This window comes from Harmonia axyridis, chromosome 1 (genome assembly GCF_914767665.1).
Source record: "Harmonia axyridis chromosome 1, icHarAxyr1.1, whole genome shotgun sequence".
NCBI classification, from domain to species: Eukaryota; Metazoa; Arthropoda; class Insecta; order Coleoptera; family Coccinellidae; genus Harmonia; species Harmonia axyridis.
The window spans coordinates 24,413,287-24,440,983 of NC_059501.1; the positions used below are offsets into that span (position 1 = coordinate 24,413,287).

The following is a 27,697-nucleotide window of genomic DNA, read 5'->3' on the forward strand; positions in this document are numbered from 1 at the left end:
GAATAAGGCAACTAGAGAATCCTTATTTTAATGAAAGATCATTTCATAAAAATTGTTTTATTACAAGATTTCATTCAAGGACAAAGCCTCAAAATTTACAAATTCAATCACTAGTAATGTAAACAAAATAAAAATCAAAAAATATTCATTGTCAATATATTATCAACAAAGCATTCTAAAAAAAAAATCATCGTTTAAAATCAAACAACCTTACCTATAAACCAGAAAGAAATAGGAGCAGTTGTTTTTCTGGTTCAGAATATTGCATTAAAAAATGTCGTGATATTTGATCACCCTGCCAATAATAGATTGCAATTTTGTTGAATCAAATACAAAATTATTTTTTAGTGTGTATTTCAATTTTCTTAAATAATTTGTACAGAACCTAAAATACCAGATGTTTACAATTTATCCAGATATTGGGTAAGATCTGGGAGTCCTTCTTTAAGGCCCTTCCTCTTTCTAGTGTCCTGTAAGAAAAAATAAATGTCAAACATCGATACCATTTTTAAGTATTCCCAATTAATATTGGGAATAAAATTTTTCAAATCCTCTCAAATTAGTCTTTGATGTTTAGTGAGCACATAGAAGTTGATATTAAAAATTGAGAAAAGTATTCAATAAAAAAAAACAGCAAATTGAGTTTGTTTTAAAAGCCACAAGTTATTAGCAAAATACTAGTTATGATAGCTATGAATTATTAGTATACAATTTTGTTTTCGCATATTCATTTATTTTTTGTAAGTTAATCTATCTGCATAATTCCAAGTCTGAATTATGAAGATGTCAATACAGTAGAACCTCGATCATCCGGCCTAATGGAGGGGAAACGGTTCCCGGATAATCGAAAAACACGCACACTCGAAATTCCTCAAAATACGCACAACAACTATGAAAATTAGAGAAATGTATGTATTTTAGTTGAAAAAGTATGTAATTTTTGTCTGTATTTTTTATCATTCATCTTGAGACAAATGTGAGCCCGAATTTTCCTCAAGTGGAGGACATCAATATAATCCGTATCATTTTCCTGCTCTAAATTAAATAGTGCATCAGAATTTGCAAAACTCATTTCGGCAGAAACAGTGTTTCTCTAATTCTGTGGTTATTCCGTTCATTCTTCCACATCTTGTAGAACAAAATCGTGCGAGAATATATCAGAAACGCACAGTTTTCATGGTTATATTTTATTATTATATGTTGGTACTCCGAACTTTCCGCCACGGCTTTATCTATCGATTCATCAATTTGCCTTAAAGAAATCAGTTCTGTCAACCAACATTTTTCAATGCAAAAATCACTAAAAGATATTTATGGAAATATTGCATTAATTTCAATAAAAATGCAATGAATTAGAGAAAATAATGTATAATACTCGTACAGAAGGCTCATTCTACCACTCGTTCATTCAAAAACTCGAGACTTCATGGCTTGTTTTTGAATTTTGAACTCGTGGAAGAATATCAATGCCTTCTGCACTTGTATTATGAATAACTATTTCCTGCGTGGAAAATTCTTCAACACTTTTATCGTCTGTATCCATACAGTGGTTAGGTTGGAAAAATTTTGATGCGATTTCTGAATCATCCAGTATTTGATAACCGGGTTCATTTAAATCCGAATTTAGCCATTCCTCAACATCATCGACTAAAACATTTTCGAATTATACCAAATAATTACTAAGGCGCATGCGTAATGCATTGAATCCCGGATAATCGAGTGGATGTCTGCTCGTGGGAGCGGATGACTGAAAATGTCGATGAGCACGGATTACAGAGTAAAACGGATAATAGGAGAACGGATAATCGAGGTTTTACTGTATACAAGACAATATATTCTCAAACCTTTTTTAAAAACATTCTCTTGAATTTTTCTCACCTGTACGATTCCGTATGGTTTGGTACCAGATTCCATTGGGTCACCGGGTAAGATTTGCCAGTGATCGAACACACACTGTGGGAAGGCCTGTCCACCGGTGTTGGAACGAAGATCAGCAGTGAATCCGAATGACTCGTTTACGGGCAAGTAAGCTTTAATGACGAACATAGGTGTACCAGCAACTTGTTGTTCCTCAAACACATGACCACGTCTTCTATTCAAGACACCATAGATACCACCAATAGCTACTTCAGGACACTGAAAGACAAAAAAAATATTTATATTTGAAATGTTAGATTTAGGATTAGATTTAGTTTCTTAGAAATCAGAAATTAATCAATGTTTAGGCAAATGGTGCAACTGGCCCTAAAAGTGTTTTAGACATCATGGCATGCTCACTGATTAGATTTTGTTCAAGATAATTCTGGCGACTTGACTCAGAATGGGTCTCTTTTATGAGCATAGAATATAAAATATTATTGTTCTATACTCAAAGGTCACGAGAGCCGATAAACGAGAGAAATGTCAAATATAAATGATGTATGAGCCATCTGAAAGAGACCCGATCCCTCGAGCAATCAATTAGGTATAAATCTGAAAAATCATTTCGTCTGAAAGTTTTACAGGTATAAGTGGACACACCAGGTTTTCTATGCATCTTAGGCTGGTCCCTTCAGAAGTCACCACTTTATAATTTTATAAGTTTTTCAAACGTCAGTGAGCACACCTGTGTTCAGAGAGAGCAAGCCAATATCATATGCAAATAAATTTACTCGATCCATGGAAGAGGTCGAAGAATATCTACAAAACAATGATTCCGGAAGATGTGAGCTAAATAACCCTAGAAGAAGAAAGTTTTCATTGGGAACTTTCCATAGCTTCCATGGATAAAATACTATTGAAATATGTACTAAACCTTCAAGCATTGAAACAAAGAAGAAAAGGTTCTTAAGATATTTTTTTATGTAGAGATTTTGCTTTTTTTTGAAAGCGCATATGCTTTCTCAAAAAACAAAATATCAGTTTTTATTCCACCATTTGCGAACTTTTCACCTATTAAAAGAGAATGAAATGCTGTCTTGGGTGGCACTTAACATTACACTCATTTAACACTACTACTGATAAAAAAAATTGAGTTTTTGAAATTTCCTTAATATCTAGCCAATTACTCTAATCTATTTCTATTTTATAAACATGACTCACCTGGATTTCACAGAGGTACACTGGCTCCATAAGTCTGGGGTGAGCAGTCAACAGACAAGCGTAGAGACAACGTCTGGTGGTTGGAATGATCTGGCCACCACCACGATGGATGGCGTCAGCGTGAAGGGTGACATCGTAGATGTTGAAACGGACACCTCTCAAATTCTCTTCAGACAACACACCCTCCTTGGTAGCCCATTGGAAACCGGCGACTACGGAATCCTTGATTTCATTGAGGTATTGTACTCCCTTGGTACAATCTACCAAGAGATTTGGTCCAGTTCCGTCAGGTCCGAAACACCAGATCTTTCTGGCTTCGGTAATGTCATACTCGTATTTGTCGCAGAGGTAACGCGCACGAACCTTGAAGTCGTCCCTTGGGTTAACGTCACCGTTGTCAATGTCTTCGGGAAGACCGTCGGGCATGGGACATGCCTTCATGAACAGCCTGTTGTGTTTGTTGGGAGATTTCGACAGGCACATCTGGTCAGATTCTTCGCTGACCGTTTCACGGTACGATACGACAGGATCGGATTTTTTGATTGGAATGCAGGCATGGTCGTCTTCCAAGTCCTTCAGACAAATTTCGAGATGGAGCTCACCGGCACCGGCGATGATATGTTCACCAGACTCCTCAATGATACATTGGACCATAGGATCGGATTTGGCCAAACGTTTCAAACCTTGAAGATACGTTTCATGAAAATTCACCTCATCAAGATTGATTCATTCATTTAAGAATAGGGGTGCAACGAAACGCCATTTTCAAACCGAACCGAATTTTTCGATCCGGCTGTATTGGCCGGACCGAACCGAATTTGTAGGCCGAATCACAAACCGAACCGTTGGCCGGATCGCAGATCGAAACGAAGGCCGAATCGTTGGCCATAGCCAACCTCATCGATCTGAGATATAAAAATGTGTTTTTAACAGATCGGAAAAAAAATCAATTATTTCCATTGTGATCAAGGAAATAACTTCTATAAGTAGACTTACTCGAGGAAGCGATTCGGAAACGAATAACTCAGATGACGAACCATTAATAAAAAAAAAGAAGGCAAGTAACGAGACTTCAACTTTATGGCAATGCTTTGAAGACATTGCCCTTTCCTCTAAAGAAAACAAAAACTGTGATGTTGAAAAATCCATCACGGATGAAATTGGTGAATACCTCCAAAAACCCATTCTAGATCGGAATTCGTGTCCTCTCGAATTTTGGAAGACACAGAATAAAAACTTTCCTTACATTTTCAAACTTGTACCGAAATTTCTTTCATGTCCTGGAACAAGTGTTTCAAGCGAACGCTTATTCTCAGAAATGAGGAACATTTTCGAAGATGAGAGAAGTTCGTTGAATCCCGAAATGGCCGAAAAAATAGTGTTCATTCATGAAAATTTTTAGTTGTTTTATTTGACAACCCTATAGAATCAGAAATATTTTTGTTTTCGTCCTGATGTTATTAATTATGAATTATGTTATGATCCTTTTCGTGAAGAGTATTTTTTATTTTTTCAGCTGTGATAATTATGAATTACGTTCCTTTTCTAGAAGACTTTTATTTTTTAATCTGTGATATTTATGATTGATATATCATATTTCTAGAAGACTTTTTATTTTTATTATGCAAATAAATTATCAAAATTATCTCCTGTTTTTCTTTTAATTTTCACTTGGAAAAATTCCGCTGAATCGAAGTGGAATTCGGCCTAGGCCGGAATTCCGGCCGAGCAGCCGAATCGGCCGGAATTGGTAGTTCGGTTCGGTTTGGGTTGCAGCCCTATTTAAGAATGACCCTGTGTATGTATTGATCACGTGAAAATCAAAATTTGATAATTACCTTCCACCAACTTGGGCAAATCGGCAGGGTTCTTGGGTTCTACTGCAACACGCACAACGGGCGATACAGAGAACTTCATGACCTTGAGATTGTGGGCATCCTTATAGGTGGTGATGGTACCAGTTTTAACCAAGAACTGATCGACACCTACAAGACCGCAAATATTTCCAGATGGAACATCTTCGATAGCCTCAACATAACGTCCCATCATGAGAACAGTACGTTGGATGGCCTTTTCGTAAAGATCTTCTTTCTTTCCGGGGGTGTAGTTGGGTCCCATGATTCTTGCCTTTTGTCCAGTCGCTACTTTACCGGCGAAGACACGACCGAAAGCGTAGAATCTTCCTTTATCAGATGTTGGTACCATCTTTGACACGTACATCATGAGGGGTCCGTTGGGATCGCAGTTTTTGATAGCTGAAAATTGAAATAGAGAAATTGTTATAAGATGAATAACATGAAAACAAAAACTTAGAGAAGAGAAGAAAAACTTTATTGAAACAAGGTTTCAAAGGGCTAACGACCTAGGTCTTCCTGCCCATATACAAAGTCTTATTTTACAAAGTATAAAAATGTAAAAAAACTTATTTAAAATAAAAACAATGTCTCACTTAAGGGAAACCACTTCAGAACACAGGGAGTTCTGAATGGGGCAAGTTATGAATTTTTCTTTACGAATCTAATGGATCAATTCAGTATTGAGAACTGAACTGAAATGAGAGATTCGAAATTAGCATCACTTCCTCCACATTTCACTTGTTAACGTTTCATGAAATATCTCAGCATTCCAAAAATTTGTACTCAACTGCAAATTTAGTTTGCCCTGTTAAAAAACTGGCAAAGGCATTAGGGTCGGTTTCTTCACAAGCGTAATAAACTTAATACAGCGGAGGTTCTCTATCTAGGAATAAAACCATCGCTGTAGGAATAAATTTATTTATTCGCATGTGAAAGACCTACCCCCAACAGTATAAGATGGTGGAGGAACATCAAAAAAAAAATCTTATCACTCAACGTGATTTTCAATAGCCTTCTTCGACTACAGATGAAAAATCATATTTAAAGAAGGATAAACACTTTAAACTGGATATAATGTATACCAGATGTCCCAAGTTATAGTATTCATGCAATATCTAGCTTATTTGACAAGATAATAAAAAAACTGCTTTGCATAACATTCCCAATGATGTATAAAAAAGGTTTGTACATTTGGTAGCTTCTCCTCACTTTTTATTTTCAAATGGTATCCCCCTGTATATTGCCAGTGAAAATTGTATCATTCTATTTGAAATAAAACGATAGCAAATACTTGGTATTTTTTCAATAATATCAACAAAAACATCAATATTTTGCGACTTCTTCAAAGTTATTTAATTATCCTTGTAAAAATGAAATGCCTCCACCTATGTTTGAACAAACTTCACATATGAGAAGTAGATGAATTTTTTGTTTTACAAAACGGACGATTTTTAAAACAAACATTTGCTTTAAATGTTTCTTTGTTTGTTGAATTGCATAGTAGGTATGTGCTATCATTTAATTCCAAATAGAATGACAGGCAATTTTCACCGACAATATACAGGGGGTGCCATTTGAAAATAAAAAGTGAGGGGTAGCAATCATAGGGCTATCAAATGTATGAACTTTTTTATACATCATTAGGAAGGTACTTTGATGTTATACGAAGCTATTTTGCCTGTATACGATAACTTGAGACACCTGGTATAGTCCATCCAGGAATTGACATACCAGGCGGCTGTAGAAAATCGAAATTAAGTTCGTAAAGAATTTTTCTCTAATTCTGTGGTTATTCCGTTCATTCTTCCACATCTTGTAGAACAAAACCGTGCGAGAATATATCAGAAACGCACAGTTTTCATGGTTATATTTTATTATTCTATGTTGGTACTCCAAACTTTCCGCCACGGCTTTATCTGTCAATTCATCAATTTGCCTTACAGAAATCAGTTCTGCCAACCAACATTTTTCAATGCAAAAATCACTTAAATATATTTATGGAAATATTTCATTAATTTCAATGGAAATGCAATGAATTAGAGAAAATAATGTATAATACTCGTACAGAAGGCTCATTCTACCACTCGTTCATTCCAAAACTCGCCACTACGTGGCTCGTTTTTGAATTTTGAACTCGTGGAAGAATATCAAGCACTTGTATTATAAATAACTATTATGGATAAATTACATTGTAAACTATTTTTGAGCATGAATTCATAGTTCCGAAATTAATCAAATTATGTTACGCTACTGCTAGTGTCCCGTCAGACAAGGAGTGACGAATACTGACATCAAAACAAATGCATCAGTCACAAGGTGATTTTCATTCCTCTTATTAAAATGTTGCAAGTATTAAATTAGAATAGATATTAAAAGATATTACGTACCGACAGCAGCTTCATCGTCATGTGGTCCTTCGTACAACATCTCCATACGGTATTTCTGGGCAGTTACAGGCGATGGAAGATGGATGGCAATCATCTGAAGCAAGGCTTCTCCAGCTGGCAACCAAGTTCTCATGACAACTTTCAAGAGTTGTTTACCGTCCTTATCTTTGTCTTCGTGTTTCAAAGCAATACCAAGTTTTGTCACCAAGGATTCATATTCTTCCTTCCTGTAAAAAAAAATTAAAAATCCAATTCAATCTATGACACCTGAGCAATTTTCAATTAAAACTCTTTTGAAAAACTTTGGTTTAACTAAAAAAAAAAGTCTAAAACTGTTTAATCCAAATTGAACTAAAAATCACTGATATAACTACACAAAAATCAATATCTAATGTTTATTCTGATTCTCCTAGGCCTTTGTCAAACCTCAAAGAAGTTCAGACCTTGATCAATATTGTTATTTGAAGAGTTTGTTTCACATAAGGGAAACCACTTCAGAAAAGAAAATAATCTAAGTGGGGCAAAGAGTGAATTTTTCTTTTCGAATCATATGGATCAATTCAGCACTAAGATCTGAACAGAAATGAGAGATTCGATAAAACTAGACTAAATTCACAAGCACTACAAAATTACCTATAATTCATTATACTATCGAAGACTTTGTAGATGGGGTCGAGGATGTACATACAGAATGAACGTTTGTTACCATCTTCTTTTTGTTTGGACCATTTCTTTGTTTTGGGATTGAAGAAGTTTTCTCCCCAGAGACGGTTCATGAGTTTGTTTACATCAATCTTGAATTTATCGGCATACATTTCAGCAAATTGTTTGAGGGTGAATGCCCAGCCATGGAGACCAGAACCAAAACCTACACTACCCTTGCTTGGATCAACCTACAAAAAATATTACAAATATCAATAGAGAACTTCTATGTTAACACCCAAAATTTATATTTATATGATAAGCCAATAAATACCGACTGAATAATGCATACAAAATCAAAATATCAATTCTTGGGAGGTTTCAATGACAAATAAAAGTTTAATGTCCGTAGTATACTGGCCTACCATAATGAAAAACTATTTTCTCTCTATTCTATCTGACTATCAAAAGTCAATAAATGTAAGTATTTCAAGGAAAAGGTCCAAGGAAATTTATCAGCATATCAATTCAGAACAAAAACATTTCAAAATACTCACACGAACTTCACCCATTGGACCACCATCATCGTTATAAGTTGCAATGATTACGTTGACATTTTCAACAATACGTTGGAAAGTTTGATACAAATCTTCTGCTTCCAATTGCAGTTCAAGAAGTGCACGATCCATCTTGTTCATCATAAGAATTGGTCTAATGAATTCAGCAATACCCTGACGAAGTACAGTTTCAGTTTGTACACAGACACCTAGAAAAAATAAGATTCATTAAACTATATAGAATAATTTAAACCAAATATTCATTACTATTGATGAAATATTAAAGGATGCAATGCAAAAAAAAATTAAAACAGTCCCAAGGTAGCAAAATCTCTTGAAGGAAAAAAATATTTTTATAAATCCAATTCGAAAAATAAAAACTTACCCGAAACACAATCAACTACCACAAGAGCTCCATCAGTTACACGGAGAGCAGCTGTCACTTCAGATGAGAAGTCAACGTGTCCAGGAGAATCGATCAAGTTGATCAAGAAACCTTTCTCGCCTTTTTCACGTTGGTCTGGGCTTGTGATGAAAACCAAATCTTTCTCTTCAAGTTCGAAGTACATAGATATGGCACTAAAAATGACAAGTTTAATATTGTCGTCTCAGATCAAGTCTTACACCACTAACGTTGATTTAATAGTAATACAACGATCTTGTTCATCCTTTCTTGTATCAGTAAACCTGGTTTCTCCAGCTTTAGCACCAGCAATAATACCAGCTTTGGAGACCAAAGAATCTGTCAAGGTAGACTTTCCATGATCTACATGGGCAATGACGGACATGTTACGTATATTACGTTTTTTGTCCATCATGGCTCGAATCTCATCAACTGTGAAGTTAACCTGAAAACGAGAATTTTGTTAAAAACATATGGAAAATAGAACCTTTTTGACCTATCAACTTAAAACATTGGAAAAAATTTTAAACGACTAGGAAAATAATTCAAAGAAGAAATTAAAGAATTTTTAAGCGATTCCATAATCGGCTAAAACTTATCAAGATCATCTTTTTCCAAAACAAGGTTTGACGTGTCATTAGCCTCAAAAAAAGGATATGCCTACCATCATAAAAAATAGAACTTATCAACGTTGCAGTTCAACACTATAACATCAAGATGATAAAATGTGTGCTGCACAGTGAATAGACACTAAATTATAAGGAAAGACTCGACATATTTGCATTCCGGAATGTTGTGCAATGTTTCATGCTCCGAGAATAGAGAATTAAAAAATGACAAAATTAAAACATATACTGTATGCGACGTTTATTTCATTGTAAGGGAACGTTTAGTTATTGAAAATGATTCATTTTTAACTCACCATCTTGGATGTTTTTAGATTAACACTTCAACTTCAGAAAAACTATACGCCAACGATGGCGCACCTCTGAGAAAAGAAAGATGGAATGCTTGCACAGACTGAACTGATATTCGGGTTGACATATAGACCAGAGAACTTATGATCTTTTTCTCTGAGTTGAAGTACTCTGAAAAAAAATTTTAATTATAGGTGCGTTTTTATTATAATGAGAATGTATAGTATATATAATATATGTACAGTATATATGGTATAGAATAAATTTTTCGAATTTTTCCATTAGTTGATAAATGAAACTACAAAAATCAGTATAGTGTATTAAAACGCTTTCAATTAGAATTTAGTGAACATTTCGGAAAAAAAATGTATCAAATACTTAAACAATAAAAAATAGTCAATACTAACCTTAATATTAAAACAATTAATGTAATAATACAAGGATAATAAGAAAAAACTGTTTATTTTTCAAACTGTAACACCCTGTATCTCGAAAACGAAGCTTATTAGGATATATGTTTATAAGATTTTTTTCCCGAGAAGAGTTATTATATTCGATGCCAAAATTATTGCACTAAAATCTGGACCATCCTGTATATCGAAAAAAATGTACCATATTTTTACAGGATGTCCCAAATTCGATGCTCACTGAAAGCATCTCGAGAACTATAAGACTTAGGAAAAAAATCTTCAAGAAACTCCGGTCTATTTTTTCGAAATAATAAGATGACAAAAAGCAGATCATAGATATCTTATGCGTTCTCAAGTTACAGGGCTTTCTGAAAAATGACCCTATAAAATATTTCGCTATATCTTGGTTTGTGTTCAAAATATTCGAAAAAATTATTGTTTTTTTAGTAAATCATATGTTTTATGTGATATTCATAACAGATCATAAAAATAAATTACCGTTTCAGAGATATAGGAGGAAAGTTGGAGGTTTTTTAATTAGACGCCCTATATTTTTAAACGCAGTTTTTCATTTGCACACTTGTCGAAAAACTTCTCGTTATCGGTTTTTTTTAAAAAGTCATGCTTTTCAAAGATAATGTTTTTTCGGTCTCATTTTTTGATGGGACACCCTATGTATAAATATTGTTCATTTATTTCGAAATTTAATTTATTTTATGTCCGTGTGTGTAATCACGTTATATATAGTGTGTCCCATTCAAAAAACACCAACTCTTAAGAAACAAGAATTAATTTCTTATTGAATGGGACACCCTATGTATGACCATAGTAAAAAGAATGGGTTCTTTATACTATGGTATGACATTATTACAATTATAAAATAGACACAAAATGAATTAAAACTCTAAATAAATGAAAAATATATATATATATATATATATATATGTAAGGTGTTCCATGAAAAAAAAGGTGAAAAACTCAATATTCTTGAAACTGATTACTTTTTTGAAAACCCGATTACGGTATGGTTTTCGACAAGTCTGCGGCTAAAAAACTGCATTGGGAAATATAGAGTGCCCCATTTTAAAAACACCAACTTTCCTAATAAACGGTAAAATTTTTATGATCTGTTATGAGTGACATATAGAGCATAAAAATTACTGAAAAAAACGTTTTAGAATTTTTCGAATATCTCAAACAGAAACCAAGATATATCGAAATATTCATAAATTGTCTTCAGAAAAATGTGACTCGATAGGTTTACAACAGCGCAACATATAATTTTGTACAACCCCCCGAAGAGAAATTTGATTTCTGTTTCTCATAAATGATGGGCGGATATTGTCACAAATTTTCCTTATCACAGGCGTAGCCAGGGGGGTTTAGGGGGCTCATAACTCCCCGAAATGTCATCATTTATTAAAATAAAAAGAGACAGGCTGTCGACCAGCCTTCGCAACGCAGTCGCTAACGAATAGCTATGTCGCGTAATCCCCTCATAGTACTGTTTACGGGTTATTGACGCTAAAAAAAAACACATGCGCTCACCAGTCTTGTCGGCGTTCGCTTTGCTAAACGTTGCCGAATTTTATTGCCACTTGGGGCAGCTGGCGGCTTCTCGATTATTATCTTTTCGATTCTCCGATCAGAATGTTGATTCCTCAGAATGGAATGCAAAATATACCAGAAACGAGTCCATTTCACCATTTCCAACTCATCCTTCGTAAGAAATATAGGAAGTTTTATTATTTCATAATATAACATTCCATTATATTATAATATGTTTCATTTTTCATGTCAAATTGACCAGTGTTGGGCGTGGGCGCATTCGAATTTAAAATAATGGCTCATCCGCATAATCTGATTGTTTCATCCGATGATCTAGAGGGGCAGCAAATAATCGAGGGCGGCATTATCTAGATTTTCTGAGAAATCTGGATTCCTGGAAAAATGAATAAATAGAATAAAATTAATTTATTCAATTTCAACGAATTTCACAATTTTCAGTGATTTTAAACATCTTTGCAACGAGAATATCTGCAACATCTTTTTAAATTGAAAATAATGGCTCATCCGCATAATCCGGTTCAATCATAAAAAAAAATCGAGCGTTTTCTTCTTCTTGGCGTGCCCTATCCGTGACGAGCGTTTTATGCAGCAGAAAAATTTGAAACCTGAATTCAATTCATATATTTCATCATTTATTTATAAGAATTGGGGCACGTTTATTATTAATTACATTTCACGGTTTACTAATCATCTATTCAATTCGAATTTTAATCCATAATAATAAAGATAATAATTAATAATTATACTTAAAATACATTTTTTCTTTCCAGAAATACTTTTCGTAAAAAAGTGTTGCATTTTCCACACTAAATCAATGAATACAAATTCACCATTCCAACCAAACTCCCCACTCCGCTCTTTTGCTTAGTACAACACAACCAAGGTGCAGACTTGTATTTTTGACGGGGCGGCAGAAAGAGAAACGCTAGAGCGGGCTCTGGAGCCCGATTATCCAATATTCATTTTTATGTAGTAAACACTAATCGCACTGTCCAGTTATATATTAAACAAAAGCAGAAATGCGCGCCTGACGCCATCGATCCTTTCAAAAAAAAAAGTTTTTCCACCTTACCTACGCATGAAATTATTGTTTCCGCCGATAGGTGGTGTGGAGATAAACTTGAATCACTGTACAGATAAATTTAGCAGCTAAGCTCTTCTGAAAGAAGAAAAAAGAATTAATGTTCTGTGTTCGAAATATAATATTACAATCATAGATAAGATGATTACAATTTAACCTTAAAAAAAAATTATCAAGACCACGAAAATTGTGAAAAAGTTCAAGTTTGATTTTTAAAAGAAAATTACTCAAACTGAAGTGGTTTGTTTTGAAATAATAGTACCATAAGTTGACACAGAAAAATTGTAAAATGGATTTATTTTATGTAAAAAGGTGGGATATTGTAAATTACCGTCAACCTTTTGAATCATTGAAAATATTAAAATTGCAACCATTTCTTACACTTTTTCAAGTATAGAACAGATTGTTATGATTGAAGTTAATAACTCTGAAAAAAAACAATTAAAACTATCAATCGTTAAATTAGTAGCTCTTAGTTTTGGTTTCATCTTATTTGTCTGTGCCATTTTTAATAAATATTTAATCATCATGCAAAAATTTCAGATATGAAGGGGAACAGGAAATAACAAAAGATGAAGAAAACAGCAAGCTAAATCAGTTGGTTCAGAAAATCGAAAAGAAAAAGCGTCAAAGGAAAAGGGAAAGAAATAAAAAATTATTAGAGACAATTACGAATACTACACTTCGTAGAAAAATAAAAAGAGAAACTAAATCACAAATTGTTAATGTACCAGAAAATGACATAACAGAATTTATCGATGTTAAAGAAGTAAATCCACAGAATGAAAATGATAATTCCGAAGAATCTATTCCAAAGAGTAAAAAATTTAAAAGTGAACTTCCATTAAATGTTGAAGGTTTTACAATACTTGGTGCTAACAATACTTTGAAGAAAGAAAAAGTACAAAGGGTACTCCCTAAATGGCTTGCGGAACCCTGTGTTATTTCAACAAATTTAAAAGAGTTGCAAACGAAAGTTTCTTCAATGAAGTCACTTGATAAGGAATTGAGGAAAAAACTGGCAGAAAATGGCATGAAGTATTTGTTCCCTGTTCAGGCAGAGGTAATACCTTGGCTATTAAAAAATTGCAATGATTCAAGTGTAACACAACAAAGAGATATTTGTGTTTCTGCTCCAACAGGTAGCGGGAAAACTTTAGCTTTTGCCTTACCTGTGATTCAATCACTTAAGAGGTATTTCAATAAAAAAATTCGTGCGTTGGTAGTGTTACCTACTCAAGATTTAGCCTTACAAGTGTTTAAAACATTCAAGAAGTATTGTGAAAACACAACTGTAAATGTACACTTAATTACCAGAGGAAATACACTTGCTTCAGAACAAAAAATGTTAATGAGTAAGAATTTTTATTTCAACTTGATATAGTTTTTATGAAATCTTTCATTTTTGAAGTGATTGAGTAGTACTGTGTATTCTCAGCTCCTGATCAGACCATATATAGTGCCGATCCTACTGTATTGAGCATATATCTTCAACTTGCACTTTTTACAAAACCAATTAATTTGTATTTTTAAGGTGGACCAGATATAGTGGTATGTACTGCAGGAAGATTGGTAAATCATCTCAAGTGTACCAAAAATTTGGACTTACAGAACCTTAAATTTCTAGTAATTGATGAGGCCGATAGAGTTTTAGATAATATTCAAAATGACTGGCTCGATCAGCTGGAAAATCATCTACAACAAAAAGGTATTCTTCGTACTAATATTAGACAAATTAATAATTTATTTGAAGATAGATAGACAACAATGCATCAATAAAAAAGTTATATTAATTTTAGTTCATTTTCAAAAAGGTAAATTTCAAACTAAAATCAGCAGGTATCAAAATTTTGTGGACCACACACATAATTCATTAAAATTGCAGTTTCATCCCTTAATTGTATTATTATTATCATTAATTTATTATTTAGAAAGACTCATTTTTTTCCAATTATCCATAACAATTGAATTTCTGCAGGTTTGAATATCTTCAAAGGAAAATATTTGAATGTGTATATCTATCTTTAAATAAGATTAAGAGAATAATTTGACAAGTGAAAATTTATAGCATAAAATATGTCATTTTTGATTTCTAAATTGTTGATCTCTGACAATTTGTCAAGAAAAATAAGGGGCCTGAAATTAATGAAATTTATTTTTTGGTTATTGATCCTTTATTTGATGATTTTTATTATAACTTATATAATTGTTGTTAGTGTTCTTGTTTTTATAGAACAGCATTTAGAGGAAAACAACTTGGGATATTAAAGAAGTTGAAATGAGTATATATTAAAAGAGGTTTTAACATTTATGATCATATATTTCAGGATTATAAATATTTTTTCATTATTATTGTCATTTATTCTTTTATTTTGAATTCATCTATTTATATCACCTCATTTTTAGATTCTGATGTTTCCAACACCAACACACAGAAAAAGAGACCTCCTCAAAAATTATTATTCTCTGCCACATTATCCCAGGATCCAGAAAAACTCCAAAAAATTGCTCTTTTCAGACCAAAACTATTCACATCTGTTGTTGAAGGGACAACAGAAAAGCCAGATTCGGAGCAAAAAGCAAACGATAGCTTTATAGGAAAATATACTACACCAAAAGAACTTTCAGAAAAGTATATTGTTTGTCCCATGGATATTAAACCTTTAGTTTTGTACAAATATATTAAAACTTCGGCATTGACAAAAACTTTAGTTTTCACAAACTCAATCAATGAAGCACATAGATTATGTATTTTACTGAACAGGCTTTTCAAAAATGAACTAAAAATTGTGGAAATGAGTTCCCATTTGGATATGAAAAGTCGTAAGGAATTAATATTGCAATTTACCAAAGGAAATGTAGATGTGTAAGTATAGAATTTTTTGCTAAATTTAAGAGATATAGTTCTTAAATATTTGTCAATTCCCCTATTTTTTCATTCCTCCGAAACCTGATTTCCATATTATTTTTCCTGCTGTCTCTCTGTATATGTACATTCTACAGTTTATTTTAGTTTATGTGCAATTTTTAAATTTTTTTTTTTATCTTTATATGTGATTGGCTTTCTCAGCCATCGATTGAGTTTCCTCTTTAATGATGGATATTTTTCAGAAAATATTATTTTCCTTACACCTAAAAGTGATAAAAGCTGCTGCTATTTTTTTACATTCTTTAAAATATAGTGTTTGTATGCTGAAGATTGAAGTAGTCTACTATAGATAGATTTCTACCTAAAGTTCTTTCTTATAGTGATATGAATATGGAATATCATTGTGCTGGAAATACTTATACAAAAGCTCCTTGCAGATTTATTTATATTATCATTTTTTGTTGTCCGATATCTTCTTCCTTCTTTCTCTTTTTTCCATGAACTATTGGAATCTCCCATGATCAATCCAAAATTATTTTTTTTAACAATCATTACACTTGTCATGCTTGCTTATAATTTTCAAAATTTAAACTCTCGAGTGCCGCAGTTAAGTTCTTGCGCAAAATCGGACTAGGGTTCTGTAAATGTGGCCCTTTGAAATGTTGTTTTCTTAGTAATTTCAAAACTACAGATTTGATCTGAATGAAATATGCATTTAGATGTGAACTAGGAGTTCAATGAAAAATACTCATTTTAATTTAACTACTGTATTATGATTAGTTGTATAAATGCACTTCATATCAATGGTCTATGTTTTATATCATTTAAATTTTAATAATGTCTTTGTTGACTTAGTTTCCATATTTTATGCCTAATTGTTTTCTTTCTTTTCAACTGAACAGCATGGAAAAAAGTGATCTCCTTCATTTATATTAATAAAAATAATATAATCATTCCTATTTTGATGTTTTCTGTGCTTCTAGTTCTTTAATTAGAACAGATTATTTATTGATATTATAGTGTAATATTTTTTCTTGATATTACCTTCTATATAACCATTAATATTCTAAATATTTCAGAATAATATGTACAGACTCATTAGCGAGAGGTATAGACTTGCCAGGAATTGAGTATGTGTTTTCTTATTCAGCACCAAAGCATTTGAAAACATATATTCATAGAGCTGGAAGAACTGCCAGAGCAGGTTCTTTAGGAACGGCAGTAACATTACTGCATACCACACAAGTGGGCCATTTCAAGTCGTTACTTGAACATGCTGAAAAAACCAACATTGAAGAGGTGAGTTAAATTTTTTCAATACTCCAACCTTGAGTCAGAAGTTTTTGCTTTGTTAGCTGCCTGATTTCTGCGATAATATGAATTTTGATTCCAGTCTGTATTTGTCATTGTCAGCTATGCTGATTTTGTATATATGTATATATACAGGGTGTTTCCTAATTGGATGTCAATATTTATGAGGGTGATCTACGATACCACTTCAGATATTTTAATGAAATTAGTCATACATGTACTATGAATCAAGAGGCATTTTTTTAATGTATTACTTTTTTTTTCATTTTCGTTAGAAAATCAGTAATATAAAGAATTTAAGCAATTATTTTATTTCAGGTTAAACTGCCTATTGATGACCTGGAGTCATTGGGAAATACATACAAAGAAGCATTAGCAGAATTGAAGAGAATGCTAACAAAAGAAGAGGAAGATCATATGAAGAGACTCAAAAATACAAAACAATTGAAAAGGAAAAGGAATTCTGTCAATTCTAATTAATGAATAATTATTATTAATGTTGTACATACATTATTAAATTGTTTACTGTACAAATATTCAATTCAGAACTCTTTGTAGATATTCTAATAAACAAGTTTTTTATTTTATTTCAGTGGTTTGTTTTTCGAATAAATGCTCATTTTCACGGTGACAGCACTTTCGCACTATCATGATAGAAACTATCAAGAAGTTTATATGGTAATACTACCTGCGATAGTTACTATTAAGGCTTATTTTCAGGGTTATAGTGCTGTTGGGATTGTAACTATCGCAGAAACTATTGCCATATAAACTACTCACGATAGTAATATCGAGTAGTTTACATGGTGGCAGTTACCGCCATAGTTGCTATCATTATGGTACTATCACCGCGAAAATGAGCCTTTACGGTAGCACTATCGTGATAGTACCATCACCCTAAAAATGGGATACCATAAGTGAATACGATTACAGGACAAATTAAATTAAACAAAAATTTATCTTTCACTAGTTTTTGCGGAATACAGGTTCTACATTTTTCTATGGATTGTCTGTGATTTTCACTTGTGTTGAAAATAAATTATGCCCAGAACCTACCTCCTTGATGCGCCTATGATCAGAGAAGACATGATTAAGCAACAACAATATTCAATTTAGAAACAAACGAAAAATTGACATTTGCAATAAAAATTTAAAATAATTCGAAATGAATTTGTTGAAGGTAGGAAATATGAATATTAAAAACTGCATTTTAAAATTGAATTCATTTTCTAGAGATCTGTGCTTATCCCTAATTTGTTGAGAAAGAATATTTTCACTGGAAGCTATTTACGAGCAATTAAAAACCCATGCCCCCCTTCTCCTACAAGTGAAGATTTTCAGAAATTAATCGTAAGAAAGCAATTCAAACGATTGAAAGATAACCAGAAAAAGTTCCAGGTAATAAAAAAGTGTTGTTCATAGGATCCTTGAAAATCGATTTTTCTTCAGGTCGATGACGGTCTTCCAGTGTGGTTGAAAGGAGGTTTGAGAGACAAGATTCTATTTCAAATAACGCTCATAGGTCTCCTTGTTTGTTTGGTGATGACGGGAGACGTTTTCTACCAATTGTTTTTGAGATGATTCATATAATATTGTATCTGTTCTTCATAAAGAATTGTAAAATCAGAATCATGTTTGTTTCATCAGTTTGAAAATACTGAGAGGTTTCCATTGAAATAAATTTATAACTAGTGTATAACAATTATTTAAATACATGCATAACTACTACCAATTAATGCGCTCTTATTCCATGAAAGAAAAATTATGTCGCTATTTCTGAAGTTTTCATTATTTACGTTTTGGAATGTGTAGAATACAAAAATCGAAAATAAAAATTCATGCATATGCAGTCAAGGAATCTAATTCAGGATTGAAAAATATCCACGGGTTCAAACCCCCTTCTCTTGGTTTTTATTACATATTTTTTTTTTATCCATATTACAATATCCAACATCTAACATCCATTCTAGGATTCATAGTAGAAATAACATGTTATATTTGCCAATGAGACAAAATTACGTAATAATCACACAAAAAAATTGTTGTTCCTTGTTACATAATGGAACATACCCATATATTTGAAATCGATGATCAAAATCATAGATTTTTATATAAAAGTGACAACTGACAGACATAAACGACAGACTATTTTAGGAAGAACATGGCGGGTATGCATTTTTATTATTCATGAAACTTGTGAGAAAAACTCAAAATTATTATTTTTCAGATGTTTTCGCTAAAGTTTCATGCACATATTGTCAAGATGAGATTAATGGAGTCAGGGTTCAATGCTGTGAATGCTCTGATTTCGATATATGTTTGCAGGTAAATAGAACAAATGACAGTGGGTTGAACGTCAAAATTAAAATGGCGTTTGATCTTCTATGTCAAATTTGAATTTTACCGCTCTAAAGATGAATATCTGGAATTTACTTTTGTGAGATATTTTTTAGTTCATTTATAGCAAAAGGTAAAGATCGATAAGTTTTCAATTTTCAGTGTTTTGCCAGTGGTGCAGAAATTGGCTCTCACAAAAATGATCACTCTTATAGATTTGTTGTGAGTACAAATAATTAAAAATTTTGGAATATTATTTATTCTTCATTATTTTTAGGATCATTGTGCCTTAGCTCTTGGTGGTAGAGGTAATTGGACAGGTCGAGAGGAGCTACTCTTGTTAGATGCTGTAGAGCTATATGGATTTGGAAATTGGGATCTTGTCAGCCAACATGTTAAAACAAGGACACCAGAAGGTCAATATTATTTTGCATACAATTGAAATTCTTCACTATAATAATAAAAAGTAAACAATCAAAATCAACTTTTTTTAGAGGTGAAAGAAGAATATATTAGTAGATATCTTGATGGTAACATAGGCAAATTGACATGGGGTGATGTTGAAAAACGAAGGCCAGTATTAGTAGATCAAGTACCTGAAGATAAAGGCCCCTTAGCTCCAGCAGTCACTTCTAAACTACCTCCTTTAGATATAACACCAGAAGAAGCGATATTGTTAGGCTATAAACCTCATAGAGATGATTATGAAAGGGTACATTGATGATTAAATGAAAACATTAGGAAGTGCTATTAAAACTTTATTTTTAGGAATATGATATGCCTGCAGAACAGATTGTTTCTTCTCTGCAATTAGATACCACAAAAGATTCAAAAGTCGAGATATTGATGAAATTAGCTATGGTCGATATGTACATAAGAAAATTAAGGGAACGTACTAGAAGAAAACGGGTAGTTAGAGATTATCAGCTTGTCTCTAAATTCTTCTCAAAAGATAAGAAAGATCCCAACAAGAAACCTCTTACCAAAGAACAAAAGTAAGGAATTATTATTATGTTATGTATTAGCCTAACCTCTATCCCAAAATTGAATATAGGCCTCCCTCAACTGCTTCCAGGATTTTCTGTATTGGACTCTCCTTTGCCACATCAAGCTGGTGTATCTGACTATGTCATCTTTCCATCTCATCTGATGCCAGCCTCTTGATCTTTTCTCATCATGAAGGTCCCAATTTCCAATTTCTGCATTCCAGCGATTGTTTGTTATGGCCTGTTCATTGCCACATAAGTACACTGCAGACTATTTGTTCTATGGTGCCAGCAACTTTCATTTTTTCTCTTGTCCATTTTTCTTCTTTTTTTTGTCTTTGATGATATTCGTCAGATACTTTTTTCCATAGCCCTCTGTGTCATGTGGATTTCACAAGGGATACTTTGGTGAAAGTCCAAATCTGTGTTCCGCATGTTAGTATAAACAAAATACAATTGTCGAACACTCTTGTTTCCTAAGAACATGGGAATTTTATGGATCTTTAGGACATAGGAGAGTTTTCCAAAAGCCACCCATACATATCCTGATTTTCTTTACTTTCTTATCTCCTGGTCTAGCTATATATATTCACTCACCTGCTCTATTTCAGTCCCGCCTACTGTTATTGGGTTGATTTGATCATTATTTCAGTGTTTTTGATGTTCTATCAAAACTTTCTCCTCTCCAGCTGCTTTGTTTCTTTTCACTTCTTGTATTGCTCCATTTATTTCATCCTCTGTTATATCTGGCAGATCCTCAGAATTGACATTAGTTATTGCTATTAAAAGTAAGGTATACTCAATTTAAATTAGTAGTAGGTGTCTACAGCATCATACTGCTGTATTCAGTTTAAACTCAACATAACTCAAATAAATGAACATTATTTCTGAATCAATACATCAACAATAAAGCCTGTGCCGGTTCTTAGAAATATTTATTTATTCAATGTCAATATATTCCCTTATTTTGGCATTGCTCCTAACATTCTAGAGGCGATTTTTACAATATTTATATGTTCAATTTCAGTTCATTTCTTGATCTGCCACAGATTAAAACTACAATCAACGACGTTATTGGTCAATCAAATTTTTATGAAACTCGCTTACTATAAAAATTTTAATTTCATCACACAAAAGCTTTGTGAGTTTGTGGATCAGTATCATTTGATATTTTTAAAGATCATTTATCTATTGCAATATATTATGAATTTCTAGTAGCGGCTCTTGGGTTGTCGAGCAGGGCAACTAACTACCTGAGGTCTTGGACAAAATTCCAAGTGAAAAAATGTTTATTTGAAGTTCGTACATTATGAAATTGACGATACGCAACTCGCACTCTCTTGAATTGATAGGTGTCTTTTTCACTACAATGAACGCACTTGAAAATTGTTAGAGGAAAATAAAATTTCAACCTCTTTTTAAATTTTACAGTTAACGTATTCTAGTATATATAATCCAAAAATGGAATTAAAAAACCCTTCAATCTGCAGTCTAGAGCTTTTTTTGGAAAATATAAGAGCTATTCAAATAAAATTTTCTACAAATATCTGTTGTTATATCACATTCAGTTTGGAATAGTCAACATTAATTTATCAAGAAGGAAATAATAATCAAACTTTTCACCTAAATTTCAATAACTATAAATTTATCGGACTAATTGTAGTTCAATACAACATATTTCTGCAAAGGTTCCTTAAACTGTCCAACTGCGATAATTCTACCAATTTTCTAAACTGAAAGTTTTTATTATTATTTCCAGAGAACTTAGGGATCAGATGCGTGTCTTCAGTCAGTTTCAAACTTCAGCTGAACATGAGAGATTGATAGCCAACATTGAAAGGGAACGTGAACTCAGGCATAGATTAAACGAACTACTTAAGTACCGTAATTTAGGAATAACTTCTCAAGAAGAAGCTATCCACTATGAACAGCATGCTGCTTTTCAAAAACAACAGATCAAATCAAAAACAGTAAGTTCGACTTTGGTATATGCAATGCGTGTTTTAATATTGAACATTTGCTATTTACTGTAATTTAAAAGTAAATAAATGAATTATATTTTTATTTATTCACCGATATATATATAAATTGAACTTGAAACTTTCAATCAAGAGGAATTGGTCAAATATAATTACAAAAATGTCGTGCACTGACGTTTTCCGCTTTGCATAAGATTTAAATTCTTTTTAAATTGGGTTTTATTTCAGATCAATAGAAACATTCTTTATTGATCTGATGGTCTCCATACAATTATATTGAAAAACAAATGCTTGAAAGATAATTTTCCTAAAAATGTGGCTATTTGAAAAATGAATGTTTCTGGTTAGTAATCACATCCTTTTTTTTTGTTTAATTTTTTCATTGTTATAAAATCAGCTGAGCATCATCTGTCATTGCTTTTGGTTTTCTGTGTGCAGACTAAAAAAATAACAGCATCCAAAGCTAGTAGAGTTAAGCAAAAACAAATATTATCAATTTACATTTCACTTAGGATGACAGTGACTTAGCAGTCATCAACCAGGAGAACCCATTAAAAAAATGGTAAGACCTATGGACCAATTTATAATCACAATTGAATATAAATGAACAAAAACTGTTCAAATCATAGTTAAACATTAAGAATTATTTAATCAATTGTGTTTCAATATTCATAAACTGTCAGATAGCTTACAGTCAAATGAAAATCAATATCTTTCCAATAATATTCCCCATTAAGTGTTTCAAGTGGAAGCATAAAGGATTTTGATTTTTTGATGTTGAAGAATGTAAAATAGCTGCATTGAAAAATAAGACATAAAATTTATTGCACATGTTCACAAAACACCTATCATATCACTTGCTCTTAATATCTCATAATAATCTTCAACATTGCTAATTAAAAAATTTCTTCCCCAGAAAAAACGGAAAAGGACGAAATTCGCAAGAAAAAAACTCCATGTAGCCATCACCAAAAGAGCTAGAGAAGCACAAATACGACAAATGGAACAGATGGAACAACTACAACTTTAAACAGCTCCCAAAAACTGTACCGAAAATAACTCAAAATAAAGTACAGGTTAGTGCAACTTTGTAGTATACAAATTCTTTACCGTGGAAAGAGAGTCAAAAGAGATCACTGTATTCTCTGAAAGATAGTCTGTGCTTCAGTGGGTTATCAGATCAGAATAACTGAGGGGATAACTCATTTTATCGTTAAAGTTCATGTACTCACAAAACTTGGATTGGTTACCCTCTCTCTACACTAGCGGTTCGTCTTCTTAGATTGGTTAACCTCCTAAATTCCTATTCCGCTGGACACTTTCTCAACACTTCTTCCATAAGAGATTATTCTCCTTATCTCTACCCTCCATACTTGGTACTAATGAGAAAAAAGTGATATGACACTAGTGGTGCCATCTTTACCTGTACCTAAGATGCATAGAATACCTGGTGTGTTTACTGATTCGATTTTGTTTCAGACTTTTTGAGAGACCCACCTGTTGCTTTGGTGGTCTGCTTCACCAGAGTGCTGTAAGGTGGCGCTCTTTAAAATTTTTCGAATTCCCGCATCTGCCTGGTGCCGTTTAAAAAGGAAATAGTGATTTTAGACACTGCAAACATTCACAATAAATTACAATTCAGTTCATATCGAAAGTTTTACTCAAATGAATGGAATATAATGACAGACCATAGAATATAAAATATTATTGTTCTATACTCAAAGTTCACGACAAGAGCGTAGAAATAGGGGGATACTGGGGGTAATTACACGGTGCTCCTAAATTGGAGATACAAATGAAAATGACAGATTTCCGGATCATTTCAAGAAAAAAAGTCCTGTAACATGAGTCCCCAAACATTTTGTTTTGAGATACATGTGTTGAAGTTCAAGTTATTTTCTCGTATAACCTTCCCTTCACAAGATATTTAATTTGAATTGGCCATAGATATTCCAGTTTAAAGTTTTCACTATGTGATATGCTAATTTTGAATGCAAATCCACAGGGTGATATATTTTCTGGAAGGATGCCTGCTTCCTTCCTCCAAAACTATATTTTGGTGAATGGCTGTTAGTTAAGAAAAATGTAGAAAAAAACTCTGGTCCATTACTACACTTTTTGGTTTGTTATAGTTTTGTCGTATCTGCTATCGATTTCTAGAAAAATCTCTAGTAATCCTCAGGAAAATCCAAATTATTATAAAGATCCAGCTAGTAAGCTCTAATGAATGCATTAACTATAAGTTTTGGTAGTTATTTACCTAATCTGTAGCGAAGATTAATAAATATTTGATAAACTGTACGACACACTAAAAACAACCTGTATATTGAAAGCAAAGCGTTTGTGGGCTCATATTCATGAAACTTTTTTTCTCAAAATTATCCAAGTAATTGCTCATTTTCCTTCGTAACTCTTATTTGAGAACAAGGTAAGAACAACCGAATTAGTAACAACAAAAACTATTTCGAGTAATTTGGTTCAAACTTCATTATCAAACTTCTTTTTCTAACATTACAGATATGAATAAAAGTTGTCGTCAAAAATTTTTTTTCGATTATCCCTCCCCAAGAAAAAAAAGATCTACGCCCTTGGTTCACAAGAGTCGAGAATTGAGAGAAATGTCAAATATAAACGATGTATGCGCCATCTGAAAAGCCCGCGATCCCTCGAAATCAAGTAGGTATAAATCCGAAAAATCTCCCGTTTTGTCTGAAAGTTTTACAGGTATAAGTAGACACACCAGGTATTCTATGCATCTTACCTGTACCCTAGGCCCGGGATTTATAGAGAGACGTTGTATACAGGGTGTTTCACGAATGATTGTACAGGCTTTCGAGGCAGATGCAGGACATTTTGGCGAGTCTGAATCAGTGCTCGAAATATGTCCTAACTATATTCGTTTAAGAGATACAGGCTGTTTTATGTATTTTATCAAAAAGTTTCAATCGCCATAACTTTTGAACGCCTGCATGGATCTTCATGAAAATTTGAGGGAATGAGTTTAGGCCAATGCCTAATATTTGCACCTGATGACTTGTCGATATAAATAAATAAATAAATAAATAAATAATAGCGCAGGTCCGGACTGAGAAAATTATATTCTTTATTCCACATCTTGTAAAACACCCTGTACATCGAATTGAAAGTGAAGTGAAATTTTCCTCAGAATGTACAATGGATACTCTTTCAAACAAGCTCATTTGAGATAATGGCACACTTCGCATCAATATTTTATGAGCTATTGATTATCTGGAATTTTCGATTCATAGTAAACAGTCATACTCAACCTTTTTTTACCTTGGGCCGCATAATTGCTACTGATCATTCTTGCGGGCCGCAGTAATTTAACTACTCGTAAAACTAGCTTTAGCCCGCGCGGTTTTCGTTTATCGCGCATAATCAAAACCCTTTTTTTTTAAGTCAGTTACAAAGTAGTCTTTTCCTAAGCTGTACTAGTTCCTGTCTGTGTACCAAATTTTATCAAAATCGATTCAGTGATTTATGCGTCAAGCGTAACAGATAGGCAGATTTCGTTTTTTCGCATTTGTATTATTAGTAGGGAAGTGCGAAAATAAAAATATACAGGGTGTTAGGAAAACGCTCCCGAAAACGAAAACAGGGGATACTATTGACGATTTTAAGAAAATTGGACTAATTTTTTTTATTGCAATATTTTATTTTGGTAGGTACCATGATTTCTAAACCATTTTATTAGCATAATTCACCCAATAATGCTAATAAGAGGTTTTAATAATCATGGTAATGGCCAGAAAAAAAAATTACATGATAATATGACAATTTAACTATATAATCAGCTAAAAAAAAACGCACCCAAGAATACATAAAAACGAAACCTACAAGAGCAAAAAACGTGAGATGAGGCATTCTCGCTTAGAAGATTAGATATAGATAGTATCATATTAGTATGTATAAAGGATCCATTGTTTTTTACTATAGTAATAGTGTTCTGTGTGTAAGCAATAAGGGAGAAAACAGAGTTCAATGAGTAAATATTGATACCGTTATTTTTGCGTAATTTCGTATTTGTGATTCCTCTGTGAAACTTGTAATATTTGATTATGCCGCGGCTCGGGCCGCACGTTGAGAATGACTGTGTTAATTCATATTGAATGAATTTAATTTCTCAGTATCATGACTTAAGGCAGCATTTCTAACATGCATACAAAAAGATATACTTTTCGACATCTTATTTACATTTTCGCAAATAAATTCTTTCAAACCCCTTCCCCCATCAATTTTCGTATGTGTTTTGTTGTAATTTTCTAGAACAAAACACATACGAAAAATTGATAAAACAGCCTGTATCTCTTAAACGAATATAGCTAGGACATATTTCGAGCACTGATTCAGACTCACCAAAATGTCCCGCATCTGCCCTGAAAGCCTATTCAATCATTCGTGAAACACTCTGTATATAGTTTTTTGAACTCCAAAGGCGCTAAAATGAACGATCGCTCATTCGGAATTTTTCACACTTAATTTGGTTACCTATTGTTTTTTCATTTCCTTATCATATGATAATTTCCTCTGCTATAATTAAGTGCATATACATATACATTCTAAAGATCAAACTTCCGTTATTGAATCGTATTATAAAGATTTTTAGTAAGAATACCCAAAATGTTACTATCACATCTGTTTGTTCAATGTTTTTCACAACGATTTTGCAAGTCTTTCAGAAGATCAGTGTTTCTGCAAGTGAAGAAGTTATCTAACAAACCCCAATCTTACTGTCTCAAGGAAAGTTAATTATTATTCTAATACATTTTATATTTCCAGGAAGATGAAGCTACAACCACAAAGTTCAACTTGAGTAGAAATCAAACTTTAAATTCAATGTTATCAACTGATTATTTTGTATAATGAATTTTTATGTGAAATGTTGCCATATATTGAATTTCTTATTTGTAAATAAATATTTACATTTTGTAATGCCTAGTCAGGAATAGATTCTTGCTTTCTTCAATTTCAAAACTGAATCTGAATATATCCATCTTAATTTCAATACTCTTTCTGTATTTTCATTGACATGAAATTTTAATGTAAGTTATTGTTTTTGCTATGTGAGTATATAAGACTGTATATATAGTTATTTGTATAAAAGAATATATTTAATGAATCAATTATATGACCATTCTTTCATTTATAATTTTTATCTGAATCATTTTAAATATCTTGCATACATTGGCCATTTGATCTTCGAAAAGCTGAACATTTGAATGAAGTACTACACATACGGAAATATATTACCAGTAAATAGTGAGAAAACAATATTAATGCATAATAACGTA

At 32.6% G+C, this 27,697-nt stretch overlaps 4 protein-coding genes across 7 annotated transcripts; 3 read left to right on the plus strand and 1 right to left on the minus strand.

The window, feature by feature from the left end:
- Window positions 1-41: 41 nt before the first annotated feature.
- On the minus strand, window positions 42-9,996 carry LOC123670838 (translation elongation factor 2). The gene is made up of 10 exons (XM_045604405.1): window positions 9,849-9,996; window positions 9,157-9,371; window positions 8,909-9,102; window positions 8,524-8,732; window positions 7,958-8,217; window positions 7,325-7,551; window positions 4,920-5,336; window positions 3,082-3,764; window positions 1,879-2,136; window positions 42-470 (listed from the first exon to the last, which is right to left on the minus strand). The coding sequence occupies exons 1-10, from the start codon at window positions 9,849-9,851 to the stop codon at window positions 402-404; spliced, it is 2,535 nt and encodes an 844-aa protein (XP_045460361.1). The 5' UTR covers window positions 9,852-9,996; the 3' UTR covers window positions 42-401.
- A 3,058-nt stretch (window positions 9,997-13,054) lies between these two features.
- LOC123688757 (probable ATP-dependent RNA helicase Dbp73D) lies at window positions 13,055-17,670 on the plus strand. The gene is made up of 6 exons (XM_045627413.1): window positions 13,055-13,215; window positions 13,447-14,258; window positions 14,438-14,611; window positions 15,310-15,769; window positions 16,852-17,071; window positions 17,402-17,670. The coding sequence occupies exons 1-6, from the start codon at window positions 13,193-13,195 to the stop codon at window positions 17,561-17,563; spliced, it is 1,851 nt and encodes a 616-aa protein (XP_045483369.1). The 5' UTR covers window positions 13,055-13,192; the 3' UTR covers window positions 17,564-17,670.
- A 440-nt stretch (window positions 17,671-18,110) lies between these two features.
- On the plus strand, window positions 18,111-18,712 carry LOC123688758 (cytochrome c oxidase subunit 7A, mitochondrial). The gene is made up of 3 exons (XM_045627414.1): window positions 18,111-18,263; window positions 18,317-18,481; window positions 18,533-18,712. The coding sequence occupies exons 1-3, from the start codon at window positions 18,249-18,251 to the stop codon at window positions 18,662-18,664; spliced, it is 312 nt and encodes a 103-aa protein (XP_045483370.1). The 5' UTR covers window positions 18,111-18,248; the 3' UTR covers window positions 18,665-18,712.
- A 488-nt stretch (window positions 18,713-19,200) lies between these two features.
- LOC123688740 (transcriptional adapter 2B) lies at window positions 19,201-27,534 on the plus strand. 4 transcript variants are annotated; one of them, XR_006750094.1, is made up of 9 exons: window positions 19,201-19,251; window positions 19,311-19,408; window positions 19,583-19,642; window positions 19,698-19,836; window positions 19,915-20,132; window positions 20,189-20,415; window positions 22,166-22,380; window positions 23,302-23,461; window positions 27,186-27,534. XR_006750094.1 is itself a non-coding variant. In XM_045627383.1 (9 exons), the coding sequence occupies exons 1-8, from the start codon at window positions 19,245-19,247 to the stop codon at window positions 23,413-23,415; spliced, it is 1,074 nt and encodes a 357-aa protein (XP_045483339.1). In that variant the 5' UTR covers window positions 19,201-19,244; the 3' UTR covers window positions 23,416-23,461; window positions 27,186-27,534. The 4 variants fall into 4 exon arrangements, 3 of the variants coding, with proteins under 3 accessions (XP_045483339.1, XP_045483341.1, XP_045483340.1); XM_045627383.1 differs by having other exon boundaries at window positions 22,166-22,376; XM_045627385.1 differs by lacking the exon at window positions 27,186-27,534 and adding an exon at window positions 22,898-22,947 and having other exon boundaries at window positions 22,166-22,376; window positions 23,302-23,467.
- Window positions 27,535-27,697: the final 163 nt, after the last annotated feature.